Source organism: Halichoerus grypus, chromosome 7, assembly GCF_964656455.1.
Source record: "Halichoerus grypus chromosome 7, mHalGry1.hap1.1, whole genome shotgun sequence".
Classification (NCBI taxonomy): Eukaryota; Metazoa; Chordata; class Mammalia; order Carnivora; family Phocidae; genus Halichoerus; species Halichoerus grypus.
In genome coordinates this window covers 110,932,331-110,953,752 of record NC_135718.1, presented here as the reverse complement: position 1 = coordinate 110,953,752, position 21,422 = coordinate 110,932,331, and the positions used below count along the sequence as shown (strand labels likewise).

Genomic DNA, 21,422 nt, shown 5'->3' with positions numbered 1-21,422 from the left:
GTTGCTTTTCATGGAGCTTTAATATTTGATGTAAGGTATGTCTCCCTGATTATTCTTCTTTTTCAGAATACCTTGGATGTTCTTGTGCATAATTCAGGTGAACTTTAGAATCACTTTGTGTATTGATATTTTGACTGGGATTGCATTGCATTGGATTGGTTTATGTGTATGTTTATCCAATCCATGTCCTCTTTAATGTCTTTCAGTTAAGTTGTAGAGTTCTGTGTTGTCAATAGTTCGTGAAATTTACTCCTACATATTTTATAGCTTTTGTTGCTATTGTGAATGGTTGTAAATGGGATCGTTAAAAAAATGCATTTCTAAATGTTTATTTCTGATTTATAGAAATCTATGGCTTTTTTGGGCATGTTTTTCTCTATTCATGCCACCATGTTGCTGCCTTTTTTTAGTTATAATGACTTTTCATTTGATTTTCCTGGATTTTTGGGGTATTTGTATTATCTACTGCTGATATTTTTGTTATTTCCTTTTCCAGTGCCCTGCGGGCCTTCCCCTTATTTATTTATTTTTTTTGGTGGTATTATGGACGTCTTCTAGCAGAAGGACAGTCTTGCTTTTTTCCTGACTTTTTAAATAGGAATCTTCGAAAGTTTTAACCTTGGGGCTTCTGGTATATATTCATCAAGTTAAGAGTGTTTCCATCTCTTTCTAACTTACTAAGACTTTTAATAAGGAATAGTTGAATTTATTTTTGATATAAAGTAGAATATAGCAGTCTCTGTTAAGCTAACTTAATATATTTTATATCTATTTGTGCATTTTCTTTTTTTCTTTTTGGTTTTGTGGGAAATTTATAGTATTAGCTATATCAAATAACTTAAATTTTGCTTTCATGAACAAATCTTTTGTTTTTTAGCTGTTGCTGTTTGATTTATGCTTTTATAATGATCATTTTTCCCTTTCACTTTCTTTAGATTTATATTCTAATTTCTGATGCTTCAGTTTTTCAGTTTTTATGGTTTTAGTACTTAAAAATTAAAGATTATCAATATTTCTGAGGGAGGTTTTACTCCTTACACATCTTACATATATATATATATTTTTTAATCAGAGTGAGAGAGAGAGAATGTGAGTGAGCACAAGCAGGGGTAAGTGGCAGACAAAGGGAGAAGCAGGCTCCCCCCTGAGCAAGGAGCCTTATGCAGGACTTGATCCCAGGACCTTAGGATCGTGACCTGAGCCAAAGGCAGCTCCTTAACCAGCTGAGCCACCCAGGCGAGCCACCCAGGCGTCCCACATCCTGTATGTTCTTAAATCCTGTTTGATTCTTGAGAAGATCGCCTCTCTTAAACTCTTGTATATTTTCCTCCTTACCAGCCACAATGACCTTCCCCCCCCCCAACATGTCTATTCATTTGGAAGTCCGTCCTTGATTTCTCTTTTTTTATTTTTTAAAATTTATTTGACAGAGCACGCATGCACACAAGCAGGGGGAGCAGTAGGCAGAGGGAGAAGCAGGCTCCCCACTGAGCAGAGAGCCCGATGTGGGGAGATGCAGGACTTGATCCCAGGACTCTGGGGTCCTGACCTGAGCCAAAGGCAGATGCTTAACCGACTAAACCACCCAGGCGTCCCTTGATTCCCCTGTCTTAAATAGCTCCTTTTCTCCTATTGATTATGTAACCCAGAGCCCCTTTTTGTATCTTTTACATAGCACTTAAGAATTATTAATTTGTTGTATGCATGTTTGTTCTGTTTATTGTTGGTATTTCTAGCACCTTGTACAGTGCATGGGGTGCAGTAGATAAATCAATATTTGAGTAAATGACTGATTCCTAATCTTATGAAAGGATTAGGGAAGGAGAGAGACCCACCCAGAAACATAGGCCTGTTCTTAGGTCGATTTGGATAGAAGGACTTCAGGAAAATTGATAACCTGTAAATTAAATTATTGGAAAACTATCCTAGCCCTGGATAGCTCCCTGGAAAGCTTTTGTGTAGGTCAGGAGTACACATGCATACCCCAATTTGAAGATGCCTAGTTAAATCATGTAAGATCAGCTTTAGTAAGCAGTAATTCTTCACCGTTATGTATCATCTAAGGTTCTTTTTTTCCTTTCTAAATATCTTCCCTCACTCATTTATTTTATTTTATTTATTTTTTTAAAAGATTTTATTTGTCAGAGAGAGCGCGCACAAGCAGGGCGAGCGGCAGGCAGAGGGAGAAGCAGGTTCCCCGCTGAGCAAGGAGCCCAATGTGGGACTCGATCCCAGGACCCTGGGATCATGACCTGAGCCGAAGGCAGATGCTCAACCAACTGAGCCACCCAGGAGTCCCTCATTTATTTAACTTCTGTTGAAAAGCAGGTTCATTTCTAGGTGTGGGAGAAAATATTAAGATATATCCAGTCAAGTCAGAGGAGTAGATATGTAAGCAACTGTAATGCAATATAAGTAAGTCCAAAGTGCAGGACATATTTTGTACTTGGCTTTTTTTTTTTTTTTTTTTTTGCAAGTGTAACCATTTTCTTTGGCTTCTTTCTGGCTTTTTTTTCTTCATCTTTGAATTTCTGTATATGAAAATGATGTGCCATGGTGTAGTGTTTTCGGTATTTATTCTGCTTGGTGTTCTCTGAGCTTCCTGGATCTATGGTGTGGTATCTGACAGTAATTTTGGGAAATTCTCAGTCATTATTGTTTCAGTTATTTCTTCTGTTTCTTTCTCTCCTTTTTTCTCCTCCTGATATTCCCATTACATGTATGTTAAGTCTTTTGAGGATAATCCACAGTGCTTGGATATTCTACTCTGTTTTTTTTTTTTTTTCAGTCTTCGTTCTTTTTTCCTTTTCAGTTTTTGAGGATTCTGTTTATCTGTCATCCTTTAGCTCAAGAGTTCTTGCCTGAGCAGTATCCAGGCTACTAATAAGCCCATCAAAGGCATTCGTCATGTCTGGTACAGTGTTTCTGATCTCTAGCATTTCTTACTGTTTTTTTCTTAGGATTTCTATCTCCCTGCTTACATTGTCCATGTGTTCTTATGTCTACTTTACTCATTAGAGCCCTTTGCATATTAATCAATAGTTTTAAATTCCTGGTCTGATAATTCCAGGACTTCTAGTGCTTGCTTTGTCTCTGCAAATTGTGTTCTTTGCCTTTGGTATGCCTTGTAATTTTTTTCTAGATGGCCAGACCTGATGTACTGGGTACAAGGAACTGCTGTAAATAGGCCTTTAGGTATGTGGTGGTGTGGTGTAAGGGGAGAGGAAGGGCTCTATAGTCTTATAATTAGGTCTCAGTCTTTTAGTGAGACTAATACTCTGGACTGTGAGCTTCATTAGTGTTCTCAGTTTTTTTCCCTCCCCCCTTAGGTGGGACAGGATGGCTAGAATGGGCTGGAGTTGGGTATTGCCCTTCCCTAGGTCAGTTAGCTTCTGATAATATCCCAGCATGTTAGGTTCTGATGAACTAGTTTTTCCTAAGAGTAGGCCTTGTTAAGAACAGACTGATCTGACAAGCGTAAGGGGGATTTTTCCTACTATTTCCTGTGGGAATCTGGTCAAGCTTGTGGAGGTAAATTTCATAATATTTTGGGGGTTCTCCTATGACTGAGTCCTCCTGGAGTTTTTAACTATCAGACTTTTCTGCACTGAGCCTCCAGCAATTTTTGAAAGATCTTATTTATTTATTTATTTATTTATTTAGAGAGAGGAGGGGCAGAGGGAGAGAGAGAATCCCAAGCAGGCTCCACACCCAGTGCAGGGATGCGGGACTTCTCTCATGACCCTGAGATCATGCCCTGAACCAAAATCAAGAGTTGGATGCTCAACCAACTGAGCCACCCAGGCTCCCAGCAATTTTTTGATTGTAGTTGAGATTTACCTACTTGACACTAATTGCTGTTGGAGTTTCCACTCCTGAATTGCTCTGGTAAGCTGAGATTCCCTGTATTTTGTCTTTCCTCTCTTGGGGGCAGTGGTTTTCTCGTGTCCTCCCCTTGCTTATGGACCCAAGAAAAGTTGTTGATTTTTTTAGCCTCTATAGTTTTTTACTTGTTAGGATAAAGTGGTGACTAACATGTGGAACTGGAAACCAGAAGTCTAACCTTATTCTTGTAGAAGAGATAAACTTGGAGTGCCTGGGTGGCCCAGTTGGTTGAGTGTCTGACTCTTGGTTTTTAGTTCAGGTTGTGATCTCCAGGTCCTGGGATTGCCTGTGGCCAGCTCTGTGCTCAGTGCGGGGTCGGCTTGTCCCTCTCCCTCCCTCTCTGCTCCCCGCCCCCACACACGTGATCTCTCAAGCTCTCTCAGATAAATCTTAAAAAAAAAAAAAGTTAAACTTACTAAATCTTTCTATGTAGAATGCATAAGAATTTCTCATCTCTTTTGCATATTCTGGTCTTTGTGGGTAGTCACTTCTTGGGGGTGCTGTGTTGAAAAAACTTTTGGGGAAAAAAAAAAGAAAAAGCAAAAAAAAAAAAAAAACTTTTGAGACCACATTGAGCCCCTGCAAAAGGATTGCATGATCTGCCATACATGTGAAGATGTAGAAAGTCAGTATGAAAGTGCCAGGTATTTGCAGTCTCTAAAAGAACATTCTGAATATCGTATTGATGTTTCTTCTCCTTTGGTTATTGAAGCTGCAAGCTTTCAAGATCTGCTTGTAACTAAGTTGTTTATCAGATTTATTTTCTGTTTCTGCCAAGTTATTTTGTCCAGACTAATGCTCACTTTTCATTTGTACATTCTCTCCACAAAAGTGAGAGCCTACTTTATGCAGGAAACGTTTCTGTTTTGTTGGATATCTCTTTATTCAGAAATATAATTGAGGTGTTATAATTGGGGATTGGGCCAGGTAGACCTAGATCTTTTTCTTTTGTACTGCAAAGTTCATCAGGCAGTAGTCATCTAGGAAGCACATTCCTGTTGCTGGAAAGAATCTCTAAGATTACTTTTTCTGACCTCATTTCTCATCTTTGCTGGCTTCATCTCATCTCTCTCTTCTCTCCTTTCAGGTTATAATTATTCCAAAGTGACCCATTCTTGTTTTCTCTGTCTATATATTAGTAGTATCTATACATAGATAACTCCCAAATACTATTCATTAAAATGACAGTTCATTCTCCCATGAAAATCAGAAGCTAAATGTGTTTTCACATTCTTGGCTTGGACAAGCAGAAATACAGCTTCTCAGAAAGGTTATATGTGATTTGGGGGAAGGGTAGAATTTAGATTAAATTTAAATGACATAATATATTGACCTAAAGAAAGAGGAACTAATTCTTAAAAGCTTATCTGTTCCATTTTTCCAAAGAAGACATCCAAATGGCCAACAGACACATGAAAAAGTGCTCAACATCGCTGGGCATCAGGGAAATCCAAATCAAAACTTCAGTGAGATACCACCTCACACCAGTCAGAATGGCTAAAATTAACAAGTCAGGAAACGACAGATGTTGGCGGGGATGCAGAGAAAGGGGAACCCTCCTACACTGTTGGTGGGAATGCAAGCTGGTGCAGCCACTCTGGAAAACAGTATGGAGGTTCCTCAAAAAGTTGAAAATAGAGTTACCATACGATCCAGCAATTGCACTACTGGGTATTTACCCCAAAGATACAAATGTAGGGATCCAAAGGGATATGTGCACCCCGATGTTTATAGCAGCATTGTCCACAATAGCCAAGCTGTGGAAAGAGCCAAGATGTCCATCGACAGATGAATGGATAAAGAAGAGGTGGTATATATATACAATGGAATATTATGCAGCCATCAAAAGGAATGAGATCTTGCCATTTGCAACGACGTGGATGGAACTGGAGGGTATTATGCTGAGTGAAATAAGTCAAACAGAGAAAGACATGTATCATATGACCTCACTGATATGAGGAATTCTTAATCTCAGGAAACAAACTGAGGGTTGCTGGAGTGGGGGTGGGGTGGGAGGGATGGGGTGGCTGGGTGATAGACAGTGGGGAGGGTATGTGCTCTGGTAAGCGCTGTGAATTGTGCAAGACTGTTGAATCTCAGATCTGTACCTCTGAAACAAATAATGCAATATATGTTAAGAAAAAAAAAAAAAGATAGCAGGAGGGGAAGAATGAAGGGGGGGGAGATCGGAGGGGGAGATGAACTATGAGAGACCATGGACTCTGAAAAACAAACGGAGGGTTCTGGAGGGGAGGGGGGTGGAAGGGTGGGTTAGCCTGGTGATGGGTATTAAAGAGGCACGTTCTGCATGGAGCACTGGGTGTTATGCACAAACAATGAATCATGGAACACTACATCTAAAACTAATGATGTGATGTATGGTGATTAACATAACAATAAAAAAATTTTAAAAAAAGATACAGTAACAACAAAAAAAAAAGCTTATCTGTTCAGTGACTGCCAAAAGTAGAAATTTGAGCTTCCTTTTATACAGGTGGATCATGGCCTTTAAGCCATGTATTATGTGTATGCTTCCTCTGTGTGTGTGAATTATGTCTTGAGGCAAAAAAATGGAATTTTAAAATCTTAGATCCCTATTGACCCTCCTTGGCCAGGTCACAGGAGAGGCCACTAAATATTATTCAGATCTACACTGCTGATATATTCTTAAAAAATACAGCTCGTGGTTTTGAGATTAGCAAGATTGTATGTATCCTTTTTTTTTAGTCTCAGGATTACCTGCTGCATTATTTGGTAAGATAGCATCCATTCAGTAGCAGTTAAGACTCCAGATACCAGGAAACATATGATTGTAATATAGATAAAAACAGAGTGACTGGAAAACTTTTCAAAGCCACAGAAATCCTAGTTTTTCCAAATACCAGGAAAATCAACTACAACTAACTTGTGAATTACTTCTTGAATCTTGTTGCCACAGGAATACAAATATCTAAATCAGATATAATTTGGTTATGTGCAGGAGAACTGGTATCTCTAGAAACGAGCCATCAGCAGAAGGCTTTTTTTATTTGATGGTTCTCATTAATTTGCTGGGGGAGCTTTCTGGAGACAAGAAAGGACTAATCTGTTTATAGTGGGCCTCAGGTTAACAGTTACAGGTTGGGACATGGGAGTAGGATTTGGAATTATTAGAAATTCCCCCTGAGTAATTTTAGTTCTCTGAGAGATTCATTATGTTGTGGTAGGATTTATGGTAGAAATAATGGCACATGTATCTACCAGGAAACACCAAAGGCTCAAGGAATTTTTGCTTGTTTGGGAGTCCACTAGTTCTGATAAGCAAAACCAGTGAAAATACTCAAGGTACACTCAGTGGACAGCCTTAAAATCATTAAACTTTTTTTTTTTTTTTTAAAGATTTTTTAAAAATTTATTTGAGAGCAAGAGCATGAGCAGGGGTAGGGGCAAAGGGAGAAGCAAGCTCTCCACTGAGCAGGGAACCCAATGCAGGGCTCAGCCCCAGGACTTCTGGGATCATGACCTGAGCTAAAGGCAGAGGTTTAGCCAACTAAGCCACCCAGGCGCCCCAGCCTTGAAATTGTTAAAAAAAAAAAAAGTCACAACTCTCTCATCTGAAACATTTGATCATATTTATTTCAAATTTTTGCTTGGGCAAGGGAGAAACTTCATGTGGAATGTGGCTTTTGTTAAAGGAAGAGGGCAAGGTATGCAGAATTTTAGAGGGGGCTAGAATAGAGGTTAAGTTTCAGTGAAGTGCTTTTACTTCTCAAAGCAAAGTTGAGCTAATTGCTGATTGGGTAAGTTCTTGATAGCAGATCTATTTAAACGGTGTTTGCTGGAAATGGGAAGTTTAGCTTTCTGGATATAAATAGGTCATGTCCTTCACTGTCTACATGCCAGTGTAGAATATATGATTTACTTAAATATGCAGGTTGTGTCTCCTGGTAGGTGTGGGATTTTTCTGTCTACTGGACCACTCTGCTTCAGTGGCCCATAAATAACTGGAACTCAGTATAGCAACTCCAACCCACACCTTCTTTCTATATTCTCCATCTCAGTAAAGGGATGGTTGCTTTCCTGAAGTCATATTGGACCCTCCTGTCTTATATCAATGTCAAATGTATCATTAAGTCTGTCTCATTCTCTCTGCCCCTGTTTAACTGCTTTGGTTCAGATAGTTAACATCACTCAGGTTTTTGTTAACAGCCTCCTCACTGGTCTTCTTACTGCTATTTACTTTTTGTTCTTCTATCTTCTGCACTACTCCTTGAGTTTCTGTGAAACTATTTGATCACATCACTTTCTTGTTTAAAACTTCCAGTAGCTTCCAAATACAGGCATACCTGGTTTTCATGCCTGTCTTCATACATGCTGTTCTACTCTGTCTGGAACCCTCTTTTCTACTCCCATTCCAATGTAGTGATCTCTTAGTTTTTAAAATATTCCATCTCTGCTAAAGATTTCCCTGACTCCTCAAATTCCCTGATCCTCTTCTGTAATTCCCTATTGTTTATTCCATACTGCTGCTTAGACTTTATCTTGTCAGATTGTAGTTTACTTACTTACATGTATTTCCTTCTTTTTAGGCTATGAATTCTGAAGCAAGGACCTAGAGCAGTTCTGCTTGGCTAATAATAGATACCTACCTAAATAGATAAATATTTTTAATGCCTGGAGCCCCTTCTTTTTCCTATGCTACATAAGAGTTAGTTTTCTAAGACCATCTTCCTCACATGTGTCCTAGATCCCATTCCCCTATTCAAAGAGAAGCACAGAAATTGGCCTTAACATTGTTCAGTTTATTCATAACTAGAGGGGAGAGGCAGAATTAATATCAGGGTGGTGAGGAGACCTTGAAATCACATTAGATTGTGAGCAATAGGAGAAACTAGAATATTTAGCCAAAAAGAAAGAAAAATCAAGTGGGATATGATAACAGTACCCAAATATTTGAAAGGCTGTCATGTAGAAAAATTATTAGTTTTAATCACTGTGCCTCCAGAGGGATGTAGGATGAAGAGGTGCAGTTTTGGGTTCAGCATTAGGAAGAGCTTTCTGAACATTATAAGCTGACTTACTGTATCAAGTAGGGGATTTTTCATGAGTGGAGCTGTGAAAGTAGAGGCAGAGTGACCAGGAGTTTAAAGTATTATAATGTTGATTTTGTTATCTCTGGCAAGAATTGACCGTACTGGAGAATCTTAAATTTTCCTGATATAGTTCTAAGTTCCATGACCGTGAATTTTAGAAGCATATTTATTGTTTAGGATTAAGACAGATTTCTGTATATACGGTAATAATATTAGCTCTTTCTGTGTGCTACCTGTTGGGCATTCAGAGATCACTGATGGTCTCTTGCACTGAGATAGCTTGTACTTATAAATGAAAAGATTCTTGTGCTTTTAATTTTTGAGGTGTGTGTGTCATTTCTATTTTGATTATTTTCAGGATTCACGATTCCAGAAAATCAATTTTGAGATTTACTTTCCTTCCAGGTACTAAAATTGTTTTTCTTTCCTTTTTATTCTTAGCAATGTCTCAGGCTGTGCAGACAAACGGAACTCAACCATTAAGCAAAACATGGGAACTCAGTTTATATGAATTACAACGAACACCTCAGGTAACGTAGACTAAGATGAACTTAGGGGAAATAAGACACGTTTGGAAACTGGGATACATTTTTAGAAAATGAAAACTCGAAAGAACATAACGGTAATAATGAATTTATATACAGGTAGTCTTGTGTATGTTTGGTTTACACTTCATTCATTGATTCAACAAATAATTTTAGTGTGTACTGTATACCAGATTCTATGCTAGGCGCTAGGTGAAGTGAATAAAAGATGTGGCACCAGCTTATGGAGTTTAGAGACATTAAATGAATAAATATCCATAGAAGTACACATTTGAGAAGTTGTTTTGTAAAGGGGGAACGTCCTCAGTGCTGTAATAAATAATAATGGGAGGGGGCACTGGGTGGATTAAGAAGGTAATGGTTTGAAGTAGATAAACATGCTTAAGACTGAACTCATTTTGAGATGCCTGTAAGTCAGGCAGGCAGAGATGTTAACCTAGGTAGGGGTCTGGACCAAATATAAAATTTTGGGGGTTGTCAGCACATTTTAAGAGAGATGAGGAGAGGGGCCCAGAATTTCATCCAGTGGAGCTTCAACATTTAGAAATAAAGGAAAAAATGGAAAAGCTGGCAAAGGAGACTTGAGAAGGAACAGCCAAAGTAAAGAAAAATAGGATATGGAGAGAGAGGATCAAAATCTAAGAGGAGGTTTCTTAAAGAGGGAGGATGTAATTACTGTGTTTGACACTACTGAGAGGATAAATAAAATGAGGATTACAAACGTGTACGTTGTATGTGGCAGTGTGTACTTATACTTCATGACCTTGGCAGGAGTAAATTCACTTGAATAGATTGTGCTATGTTGAAGGGGGAGAAAAGTGAAAATGTGTAGGTAATTTTTCAGAGAAGTTTGGTTCTGCAGAGAAGCAGAGAAATGGAGTAGAAACTGGAGGGGAACATGGAATTGGGAAGTTTTAAATTTTGTTTGTAAGATGGGAGATAGAGGTGCACCGAGGACATCCTGGTGCCCTGCATGGCTCTAAGGTGTATCGTTCACATTTCACTATACAGCAACCCCATGCAGATACTACTGTAGGGTGATTTAGTGGAGAGTCCGAGATTGCTGAAGCCTGAGAGCAAATAAAATAATCAAAAGGATATACTTGAAAAGGGAGGAAGGAAGGTGATTTTATAGGAAGAGGCATATTTTCTCTTTGTAGCAAGAAAGAAGATGATTTATAAAGATGTCATAGAAAATGAAAGAGCTCTGTCAATGAAATTTGAGGTAAGGTAATTTTTTGAATGTTCAGATGTAGGAAGTTCTGCAGATAGAAGAAAAGGTGTGAAATAGCGTAGAAAAAACAAGTTTGTTACAAGAGAAACTAATTGCTGAGCAGTATTGAACGCCCATTTGAAACTGGTGAAATTTTTAGTGATACCAGTCTGGTTGTATGATTCCCCCCTTTTTTCTCCCACAGTACTACACACCTGCACAGGTACATAGATGGAGAACATGGATGGTTGAGTTTATCCTGGGCTGGGATTTTGCTAGGCAAGTTCTAAAGAGGGAGAGGACAGACTTGGTTACTAGCTGAGTCGCCATCATACTCTGATAGTTTCCTCATTTGTAAAATGGAGGTTGTAATTCCTAAATCAAAAGTTTGTGTGTGTATTGAATTAAGTAAAAGAAAATACTGAAAGTGCTTTCTAAAGAGAGGTTGAGACATAATAAGACACTCAAAAATAGTGGTAGTTATTGTAAATGTAAAGATACTTTACTTGAGTCCTTCATGGGCAATATCTATAGTTTCTTTGTCTTTCCTTGTAGGGTCTTTATTCTTTGACCCTGTAGAGGAAACACAAGTGTGGAGAGCCAGTGGAAGTAGGAAGTGTCAGTAACATATGGGAAGCCTTTTATTTCTACCTGCACCTTCCCCTTCAGTAGCCACCTACTAGACCTCTTTATTCAATCCATAGGAACCAGTATCGGAAAGCGAGGTAAATTTGTACTCAGTGCCACCTTGTGGGAAAAGTAGGTAGTGGTGAAGAACGTGGGAGTCACTCATCTCTGCACTTAGGAGAGATGTGCTGGAATTCTACACTGGAACTCCAAATGCATTTTTACACTGAAACGTTTTTACATGTAACAATTAGAAATACTAATACTGGTACAATGGATTAAATTAGTTTGTAGGTTAGCCTGAGAACCTGACCACTTTGTATAAAACTGCTTCTGTGGATCAAGACTTAAGGTTCAAGAAGTGATTTTAAAATGAAATCCTGTTAAACTGTATGTAAATTAGAAATACTTATATTGGAATCTTAAAATCTTTAAATGGATGACATGAAATACATAGTTTGTTATCAAAATGGTAGAGTTTGTGAAGATAGAAGAATTAAAGTTTATTTAGCCTTAATTTCCTCATTTTGAAGGTAAGAAGACAATGTTAATTATTTAGAGTCATGTTAATTTGGCTAGAACTTAAGGCATTTGATTCCAAATTCAGTGTGTTTTTTTTTATTATGTTACTTGGCTTTTAAACACATTAATATATTATTTTTAGCATTAAAATAAGAACATTGGTATAATACAGTGGTGGGGATGAGGGGGGTTGGGGAAGATTATGATAAAACACTGTGAGTTGACAGTGGTGGTGGCTGGGTGATGGGTATATAGATGTTCATTTTTGTCATTTTCAGTACTTTTGTATGTTTCAACTTGTCCATAATAAAAAAAAAAAATAGGTAGCATTTAATTTTAAAGTGACTCTTGTACAGGAGGCAATAACGGATGGCTTGGAAATTGTGGTTTCACCTCGAAGTCTACACAGTGAATTAATGTGCCCAATTTGTTTGGATATGTTGAAGAACACCATGACTACAAAGGAGTGTTTACATCGTTTTTGTGCAGACTGCATTATCACAGCCCTCAGAAGTGGGTATGTTGAAATGAGTTATATTAGGTATTTAATTATACCAAGATGGTGCTATATGGGTTTTGAGAAATACACTCTCTAAAAGTATTCATTTGAGAACTGGAAGTTTTTCTAAAGTCTAAGTTTTAATTATTGGGGAATCTTTGTTTTGAAAAAGTTGATTTTATACAATTTTAAAAGCTTTATAGCATGAGTATTTGTTTTGAGGAAATTACAAAGCATGAAACTATGGTTCTTCTACTTCTAAATTATATTAAAAAAATCTTTATGAATGCTCTTTTAATAAAAGAATTGATAACATAAATTAATATGTGTTAGTGGGTAAATTTTCCTTGTAGGGCATGGATATCAGGAGAAATTTATATTAGCAAGGAATAGATTTTTATTTCTAAAACGATTATACATAAATTATCATTGGGAAGTATTTGAATTTTTGCCTGTTGGCAAATACTGCCTGAAGTTCCCAAAATCTTGCTTACCCTCAAATCAGATTTTCAAAGAAATTAGGTTAATCAGTTTAAGTTTCTGTCACTGGGTAAAGGTATTGGAATAGAGGTAACTCTCCAGAAATTGGATATTTTTGTTGTTAGCTGGAAGATACTGACATTGTTTACATTTTCTTTCCCCTCTTTTTACTTAGCAATAAAGAATGTCCTACCTGTCGGAAAAAGCTAGTTTCTAAAAGATCACTAAGGCCAGACCCAAACTTTGATGCGCTCATCAGCAAAATTTATCCAAGTCGTGATGAGTATGAAGCTCATCAAGAGAGAGTATTAGCCAGGATCAACAAGCACAATAATCAGCAAGCACTCAGTCACAGCATTGAGGAAGGACTGAAGATACAGGCCATGAACAGGTATATGGGAAAGAAGGCCAGGGATGGTGGCCATTTTTCTGAATACTTTTATTAAAATACTGAATTTACTTAATAGCTTCCACTTTGAAAAAGATACAGCGTAGTAACAAATAGTAGTTCTGCATGGTTACCTTTCCATGCAGGCATAATACATACCTCCAGGCATTAATAGGGTATTCTGTTTACAATACTATTCTCTGTTGTACCCACTTCCCCCTCCACTTACCATTTCTTTTCTTCTCTTATTTCTATAGCAAAACTGCTTGAAAAAGTTGTCTGTGCTCACTATTTCCAGTTCTTCTCCCATTCTATTTTGGACCCCCTGTTGTCAGACTTTTATCCCCTCCCCCACCTCCGTATCACTTTATCAAATTTTTAGTGACTTCCAAATTGCAAAATCTAATTGCTGATTCTCAGACCTCACTTTCCCGTCTTCCTCAGCAGCATTTGACACAGTTAATTTCTCTTTGAATCATTTTCTTCACTTGGCTTTCAGGAGACAATATTCTCCTGGTTTCTTTTGTATGAATTAGCTATTCCTTAACTCAAATTTAACATGTCCAATACTGAACTTTTTATTCTTACCCCCTACTTCTCTTCATTCTTGCTCATTTCAGTTTATGGCAACTTTGTCATTCCATTTGCTTTAGCCAAAAACTTTGGAGTCACCCTTAACATTTCTCTTTTTTCTCACGTATTGTATATTCCAGTCTGTGAATAAATATATTTTTAACTTTTCCCATAATTTATCCAGATTGGTCTAGGCCACCACCATCTTTCATTTGAAGTGAAATAGCCTCCTAATTGATCTTTCTACTTTCCATGCTTTTCCTTACAAAGTCTATTCTCAGCACAGCAGCCAGAGTGATTCTGTTAAATTGAAAGTCAAATCATGGTTCTCCTTTGCTTTGAAGCCTCTTATATCTATCTTCTCTTCACTTTCAGGTTAAAAGACCTTAATGATGGCTTTCAACACCCTGCACAATTTGGGCACTTTCTTACCCTCATTCTTGTTTCCTTTCTGATACTTACTAATATATTCAGGCCTCAGTGAGAGTCATCATTTTCCAAAGTAGGAGATGCCAGTAAAGCCCCATCTCAGTCTGGTGTTTCTCACCTTGGCTGAACATCAGAATCACGGGAAGTTCTAAAATTTTAGGACCTCCAGTATCATCCCAAACCAAGCAAATCAGAATCTTTGATTGAGGTCCAAGCATTGCTATTTTTAAGGTTCCAGAAGTGGTTTTGAAGAAGATGTACTACATTGTAACTATATTAAACTGACCTACAACTCTGTTTAGCAAAGTAAAATAAAATACTAAGTGTTGAATGTATTTATTTTTGTTTTTATTATTTTTATTTTTTTATTATTTTTTAAAGATTTTATTTATTTATTTGGGAGAGTGAGAGGGAGAAGCAGGCTCCCTGCTGAGCAGGGAGCCAGACATGGGGCTCAATCCTAGGACCCTGAGATCATGACCTGAGCCGAAGGCAGACGCTTTACTGACTGAGCCACCCAAGCGCCCCTGAATGTATTTATTTTTAAAGAGTTATGCATTTCTAAGAGTTTGAGGGACTTGAATGGTGTTCATTTTAGTCTTTTAGCAGGACAAAGAGTCCCCTTTCCAAAATCTTTTATAGATAGTCCTTTGATTTTGCTTGAACATTTCTAGTGGTGAGAGTATGTGATAGAAGCTCCTTCATTTGTTCACAACTTTATTACAGCTTCCTTGCTGTTCTTCAAACTTCTGAAGCAATGGTTTTGTCTCAAGGCCTTTTTTGTATTTACTGTTCTCTCTTTAAGGAACCCTCTTCCAGATAATCCACGTGGCACACTCACTTTCTTCACATGTCTGCTAAGTTCCCATCTCCACCTCAGGAATCCAACCATCTTACCCTCCCTTCTTCATTTTTCTCCACAGCACTTATTCTATGACATGTATGTGTTACCTGCTGCACTAGAACAATATAAGCCCTTAGAGGGTAGAGAGACTGTCAGTATTATTGATTCTTATAACTCCAGTGCATAGAACCATGCTTGGCTTCCAGTAGCTGCTCAGTAAATATTTTTGAATGTGTGAATTTTTTAAGTTTTTCTTTTATATTGAATTAAAATTAGTGTTTTTTTTTTTTTTTTTTTTTTAAGATTTTATTCATTTATTTGACAGAGCGAGAGAGCACAAGCAGGGGGAACAGTAGAAGGAGAGGGAGAAGCAGGCTCCCTGCCAAGCAGGGAGCCTAATGCAGGGCTCAATCCCAGGACCCTGGGATCATGACCTGAGCCAAAGGCAGACACTTAACCATCTGAGCCACCCAGGCACCCCTTAAAATTAGTTTCTTATGTGTAGCAGTCTTGATCTGTCTTTGTCAAAATACTTACATTGGATTCTATACTTATTTCAGATTCTACTTCTGTCTACTAGTTGTTTAAATAGTAAAGGCTAAATATATATATATATATATATATATATTTAAAGATTTTATCTATTTGTCAGAGCGTGCACAAGCAGGGGAAGCAGCAGGCAGAGGGAGAAGCAGGCTCCCTGCTGAGCAAGGATAAAGGCTAAATATTGACATTCCTAATTACTGTTACTGTTCCTCATGTGACGTTCAAGTTTGATGGTGTAGGTCTTGAAATGCTACCTCTAGAATAGTATGTAATATTATACAATTTGATAAATGCAAAATATAATAAGCTCTTAATCTCTATTATGAACATTATTTTAAGAATGATGCCTGAAATAAACTAGCTCTATCAACCTCAAAAACTTTTGGAAAGAAGTTTGGGATGAAAATAAATACATTAAGAAAGTAACCCTGTTTAGATTACTTTATAGTCAACTGAAACAACTTTGCTTTTGCTTTACTTGTAGATTTTAGGAAAATATAAGTATGGTCTTCATATTTTCACTGTTGAATTTTTCTGTTTCATTATTTTGGCATGTTCATATCATATATATGTATTTTAAATTGTGATAAAAAAGATATAATGTAAAACTTACCATCTTAACCATTTTTAAGTGTATAGTTCAGTATCGTAAATACATTCACATTAATGTACAACCAATTTCCAGAACTTTTTTTCATCTTATCAAACCAAAACTCTGTACCCATTAAACATCTCATTCCCTCCTCCTCCCCTCATTTCCTGGCAACCACCATTCTACTTTCTGTTTTTATGAATTTGACTACTTTAAATACCTCATAGACATGGAATCATGACTGGCTTATTTCACTTTTTAAGACTAAATAATATTTCACTGTATCTGTTTACATCTTTTTGGATCATAGTTTAGTCATTTGACATATTAATGATCCCTCTTAATTTTAAAATGATCTGTAGATTTCATTAACAGTATTTTGTGTTTTTTGTTGTTGTTGTTTTTTAAAAAGTAGAAGTTCTTAAGCATGTTTCCTAGGCAGTGGGCTGTGATTTCCTTGTCCTGGCAGTAAACATGTAATAATGATACTATCTTAGAAGTGCAGGTCATTTCTTCATATTTCTTTCGTATACAGATAAAGAGGGGGGCAATGTGGCAGGATGTGTTATCACATCCCAGCTCTAGTTCTGGCACTTACCAGCTTATAACCATGGAGCTTCGAACTTCATTTTCTTTGGTTTTCTCAACTATAAAATGACGATAATGTTAACTACCTTGATGATTGTTTAGATGAGTGAGTCAGATCTGTACACAAAGCACCTTGCCCAGTTATTTATTTTTTTTTATATTTGAGCTTGTTAGACTGCTTCTGTATCCAATCTTGTGATTTAGCTATCCATCTCATTTTTCTCACTAGCGTAATTTTATATTGCATTAGCAGACTTTGAGTGAGGTTGGCAGGGAGGGGCTGCTTACCATTCCTCTTAAGTCTTTTTTCCTTAAGAACCTTTAATTAAAGAGGCATGAATATCTTCCCTTAGAACTTTTACATTTTCATTTCTGAATCATGTCTTTCTTTAGATTTAAAATCTCATAACAAAAAAATTTATCAACATGTAAATAAGGCCAATATAGGCCAATAATTCCTATCGTCAACAAAGAAAATTATTAAGTGAATATGAACATTTGTTTAAGTCATTCAGATGTATGTGTGTGAGTGAGGTTCTTTAGAACTTTCTGGGACATGAAGTTTCAAAATAAATGCCATTATCTAGCGTGGAGCAAATTCAATTATGAAGACTTTTTTAGAATTCTAAAGTTCAGTAAACATGTTTCAAAATCAATGCATTGAAAAGGTCCAGATGTAAATTTTATGCAACCCCTTATTTTTCCTTCACTAGATTACAGCGAGGCAAGAAACAACAGATTGAAAATGGTAGTGGAGCAGAAGACAATGGTGACAGTTCTCACTGTAGTAATGCTTCCACACACAGTAATCAGGAAGCAGGACCTAGTAACAAACGGACCAAAACATCTGATGATTCCGGGCTTGAGCTTGATAATAACAATGCAACAGTGGCAATTGATCCAGTAATGGATGGTGCTAGTGAAATTGAATTAGTATTCAGGCCTCATCCCACACTAATGGAAAAAGATGATAGTGCACAGACAAGGTAAGTGTGTAGGTTAGCTTCAGATTATCTGAATTCATAATACTTAATTTGGAGTTAAAAGGCAATTTTGTGTAAGAAGTAAGGGCCGTATTTGTCATACCATTGATTGCCAGGGTTCTTTTGGATGTTCCGGCTGCCTAAATTGTAGTTTTCCTTCTTCTTTGTGTGCTTCCTACCCACATTTGTGTATCTAAAAGGAGTGACCCTGGGGCACCTGGGTGGCTTAGTCTGTTAAGTGTCTGCCTTCAGCTCAGGTCATGATCCCAGAGTCTTGGGATGGAGCCCTGTGTCGGGCTCCCTGCTTAGTGGGGAGCCTGCTTCTCTCTCTTCCTCTGCTCCTCCCTCCACCCACTCATGCTTTCTCTCTCACTCACTCTCTCTTCAAATAAATAAAATCTTTAAAAAGAAAATAATAGGAATGAGCCTCCTAGATAGAGGGGGAGGAAGAACCCTTTAAATTTAACTCGTTCAGTGAGTGATTGAATTATAAACCATGCTTTTCAAAAAAGTCTCAAGATTAGTGCTTCTTGGCTCTGTCTCAAAAACCAGAAAATCGATCAGTTCTTAGTATAAAATTTGCTCAAAATTCTGTTATTCCTCTTGCTGCTGTGGATGGCAGAATTCTGCTTCTTGGGGTTGAAGGGTATTCCCTCCCTCCCCCGTACTCCTTGTATTTGTTTGATTTTTGTCATTTTATGTCATATTTATGGATGGTAAGGTAGGTAGAGCTTTCTTGCCCTTGTAGACAAATGCTGAGTTGTGTACTTTCCCCTCTTCTGTACCTTTCAATAAAAAATGTTTAGGCAATAGAGGAATAAAGTTTTAATGCTATTTTGTCAGTAATTGAGACATTTACATTTTATTTAGCTTGTTAGAAATGTATTCTATAATTTGAGTATGTTTTTATCATTAATGTAGAAATTAAATTATTAATTTATTTTTCCAGATACATAAAGACTTCAGGTAATGCCACTGTTGATCACTTATCCAAGTATCTGGCTGTGAGGTTAGCTTTGGAAGAACTTCGAAGCAAAGGAGAATCAAATCAGATGAACCTTGATACAGCCAGTGAGAAGCAGTATACCATTTACATAGCAACAGCCAGTGGGCAGTTCACTGTGAGTATTTAAAAGAATAGGCTGTTGAAACTGGGAGCACATTCACCATCTGAGACTGGCAGGTGTTTTGGTGGGGCCTAATAAAAATGGTTCGGGATCCTGAGACCCTGCAGAATGAGAAATTGCAGTGGGGTACCTTTTTGATATCTTTTGGTTGTCCTTTTATGAATAGTATAAGTGACAAGTTTTATCCTAAGATTAAAAAAAAACGGACTTTGATGTTTGTTTCATCTCACTACTCTGCTTTGAGCAGTTTTTTAATTCTTTCTTTTTCTGTTTTAGGTATTAAATGGCTCTTTTTCTTTGGAATTGGTCAGTGAGAAATACTGGAAAGTGAACAAACCCATGGAACTTTATTATGCACCCACAAAGGAGCACAAATGAGCTTTTTACTAAAACCAAGTCTGAGAATGAACTTTTTTTATAGCCTATTTCTTTAATATTAAAGATGTAACGTCTTTACTTTTATGGACAGAATCTTGGATATGTTGTTCAGTTTTCTTTCTGAGCCAGACTCGTTTACACTATTAGAATCTTTTCCCCTTAATTTAAGATTTCCTTTTTGGAAGGGACTGCAGTTATTCAGGACTTCTTCTTTCCTTTAAAAGTATATCTAAGTTGTATGTTTTCATGAAGTATGGTTCCATTTGGAGCACCCTTTTGACCCAGGAATTTTTCATAGTTCTGTATTCTTAAGATTCAGTTGGCTATCCTTTTCCCTCCCTTCAAAAGTTTTTTAGGCCTACAGAATGTTAAATAATATGTATTTTGACTTTTTTTCCTGGAGTCTTGTATATTTATAGTTTTCTATATAAGCTGTAGTATCTTCATGAAGACCAAGGCTCAAATTTACTGTGCTTAAAAAACAATTCTCATAGGATTATTATTTTCATGGTATTTTCTTCCATAATATCTCATTTTTTTAAAAAAGGTTCTTTATGAACTTAGTGTCCATTGTCATGCAATGTTATTTTTTTTCCATTTTTTCCCTCTAATTTTGGAATTTCTGATCCTGGGAAAGAGAAACAAAATGTCAAGTTCTATGAGAACTTGGTTCATTTACAGATTTCACTGAAGAAAGAAAAATTGGTCTTATGTAGTCTTCAAGTGTATATTTAAAGAGGTCTTTTGTATTAGCTTTACTGTCACTTCAGTTCCTTTATTATGTGTGTTTGATGTTTTTTCCTATTAAAATACCAGAGATATGGAGATATTTTGCACTTTAGCCTTGATGAAAAGTACAAGATATGTTCAAAGATTCCCTGATTCTTTTCTTATTCGTAGCCACGTAAGTTTCAAGAATAACATGGCACATAGAACTAACAACTGGAAAAAAAAGTTTGCTTCTGTTTGAAAAGTGTGTTCAGCATTTTGGGTGGCCCTATCAGTTTATCAGTTTGGTGTTCTGCTAATCACACTCTAGAGAAGCAAGTTAATGGAGCTTGAGCCCTGCCCTAGTAAAAGATTATTCTGTAGAAGAATGTCAGCAAGTAGGGTAAAGTCATTTTATTCTTCTTAATTTAGTTTTATATTGAGGGACAGTGTTGGGCTTTTGGAACCAGAAGGCTTTATGAAGACAGATCAGAAATAAGATTGACTTGTGTGTTACTTTTCATCACTGTCCTGATTCCAGGTATGTTTCCAAGTTTATAATTATCACAGTATTGACAAAGACTCGATTGCATTGAGAAATTAACCCCAAAGGGTTTTTTTTTTTTTTCCCAGGGGTGAGTAGTCCTCCAGTACCATTGTAACTAAATAACTGTCTAGTCATTGTAAATATTTATCTGTCATTTTTGACAGATTGGGGCCAGCTTGATGTTTTAAATCTTCAGTCCAGTATGAAAACTTAAAGGTTCATTAAATTTTTTAGCATTTTATTGAAAATATTTAAAATCTGTTTTTACAGCTTTATTGGTAATCTGTGCCATGAAATTTGAAGACCACCAAAAATCAAGGGAAATTTTGTATTCAGTTCCTTTTCTGGTGTAATGTTAAGTTGTATAGATTATTAATGCATGTCCACTGAATATAACCCTGGTTTTGTGATATAACTGCTTAGATTTTATTGGTGATATTAGATTAGTGGTTGCATTAAATAACTAAATTCCCGTTGTGATTAATTGAAATTTTGTCTTGAAGCAGAAAATTATTTGTGAATATAAGCTTTGTGCTTAGAGAATGTGTTTCTGTCTGTCGGTATGGGAGGATGTAAACTCTTTGCATCATTAGTGAATTCATTAGATGTGTAATTCTTTGCAAAATATAATAGGTATTTGGTAGAGCATTGAGTGTAGTGTGCGTGTGCACGTGTGCGTGCGTGTGCACGCACGTGTGTGTATGTGTTTGGTGGGTGGGTACAGTTTACCATCGCTACCAACCAAGGTTTTGTAAAGTATTCTCTAAGTAACTTCTGTACCCACCCTTTCAGTTGAAGAACAAAAGGCTCACCAAATGCGGTAGGGCCTTTGGATACATTATCATTTTAAAATTTATTATAGTAAAATATACATAA

The 21,422-nt window shown here is 36.9% G+C and overlaps 1 protein-coding gene across 1 annotated transcript in view; it reads left to right on the top strand.

Moving 5' to 3' along the window:
* The window catches only part of RNF2 (ring finger protein 2), a 49,011-nt gene extending 27,985 nt beyond the window's left edge, over nt 1-21,026 (top strand). Inside the window, exons 3-8 of the mRNA XM_036070073.2 lie at nt 9,399-9,487; nt 12,221-12,381; nt 13,019-13,234; nt 17,517-17,789; nt 18,736-18,907; nt 19,190-21,026. Coding sequence (XP_035925966.1) covers nt 9,401-9,487; nt 12,221-12,381; nt 13,019-13,234; nt 17,517-17,789; nt 18,736-18,907; nt 19,190-19,291 — 1,011 coding nt within the window. The 5' untranslated portion in view covers nt 9,399-9,400 and the 3' untranslated portion in view covers nt 19,292-21,026. The remainder of the gene's footprint in view (nt 1-9,398; nt 9,488-12,220; nt 12,382-13,018; nt 13,235-17,516; nt 17,790-18,735; nt 18,908-19,189) is intronic.
* Nucleotides 21,027-21,422: the final 396 nt, after the last annotated feature.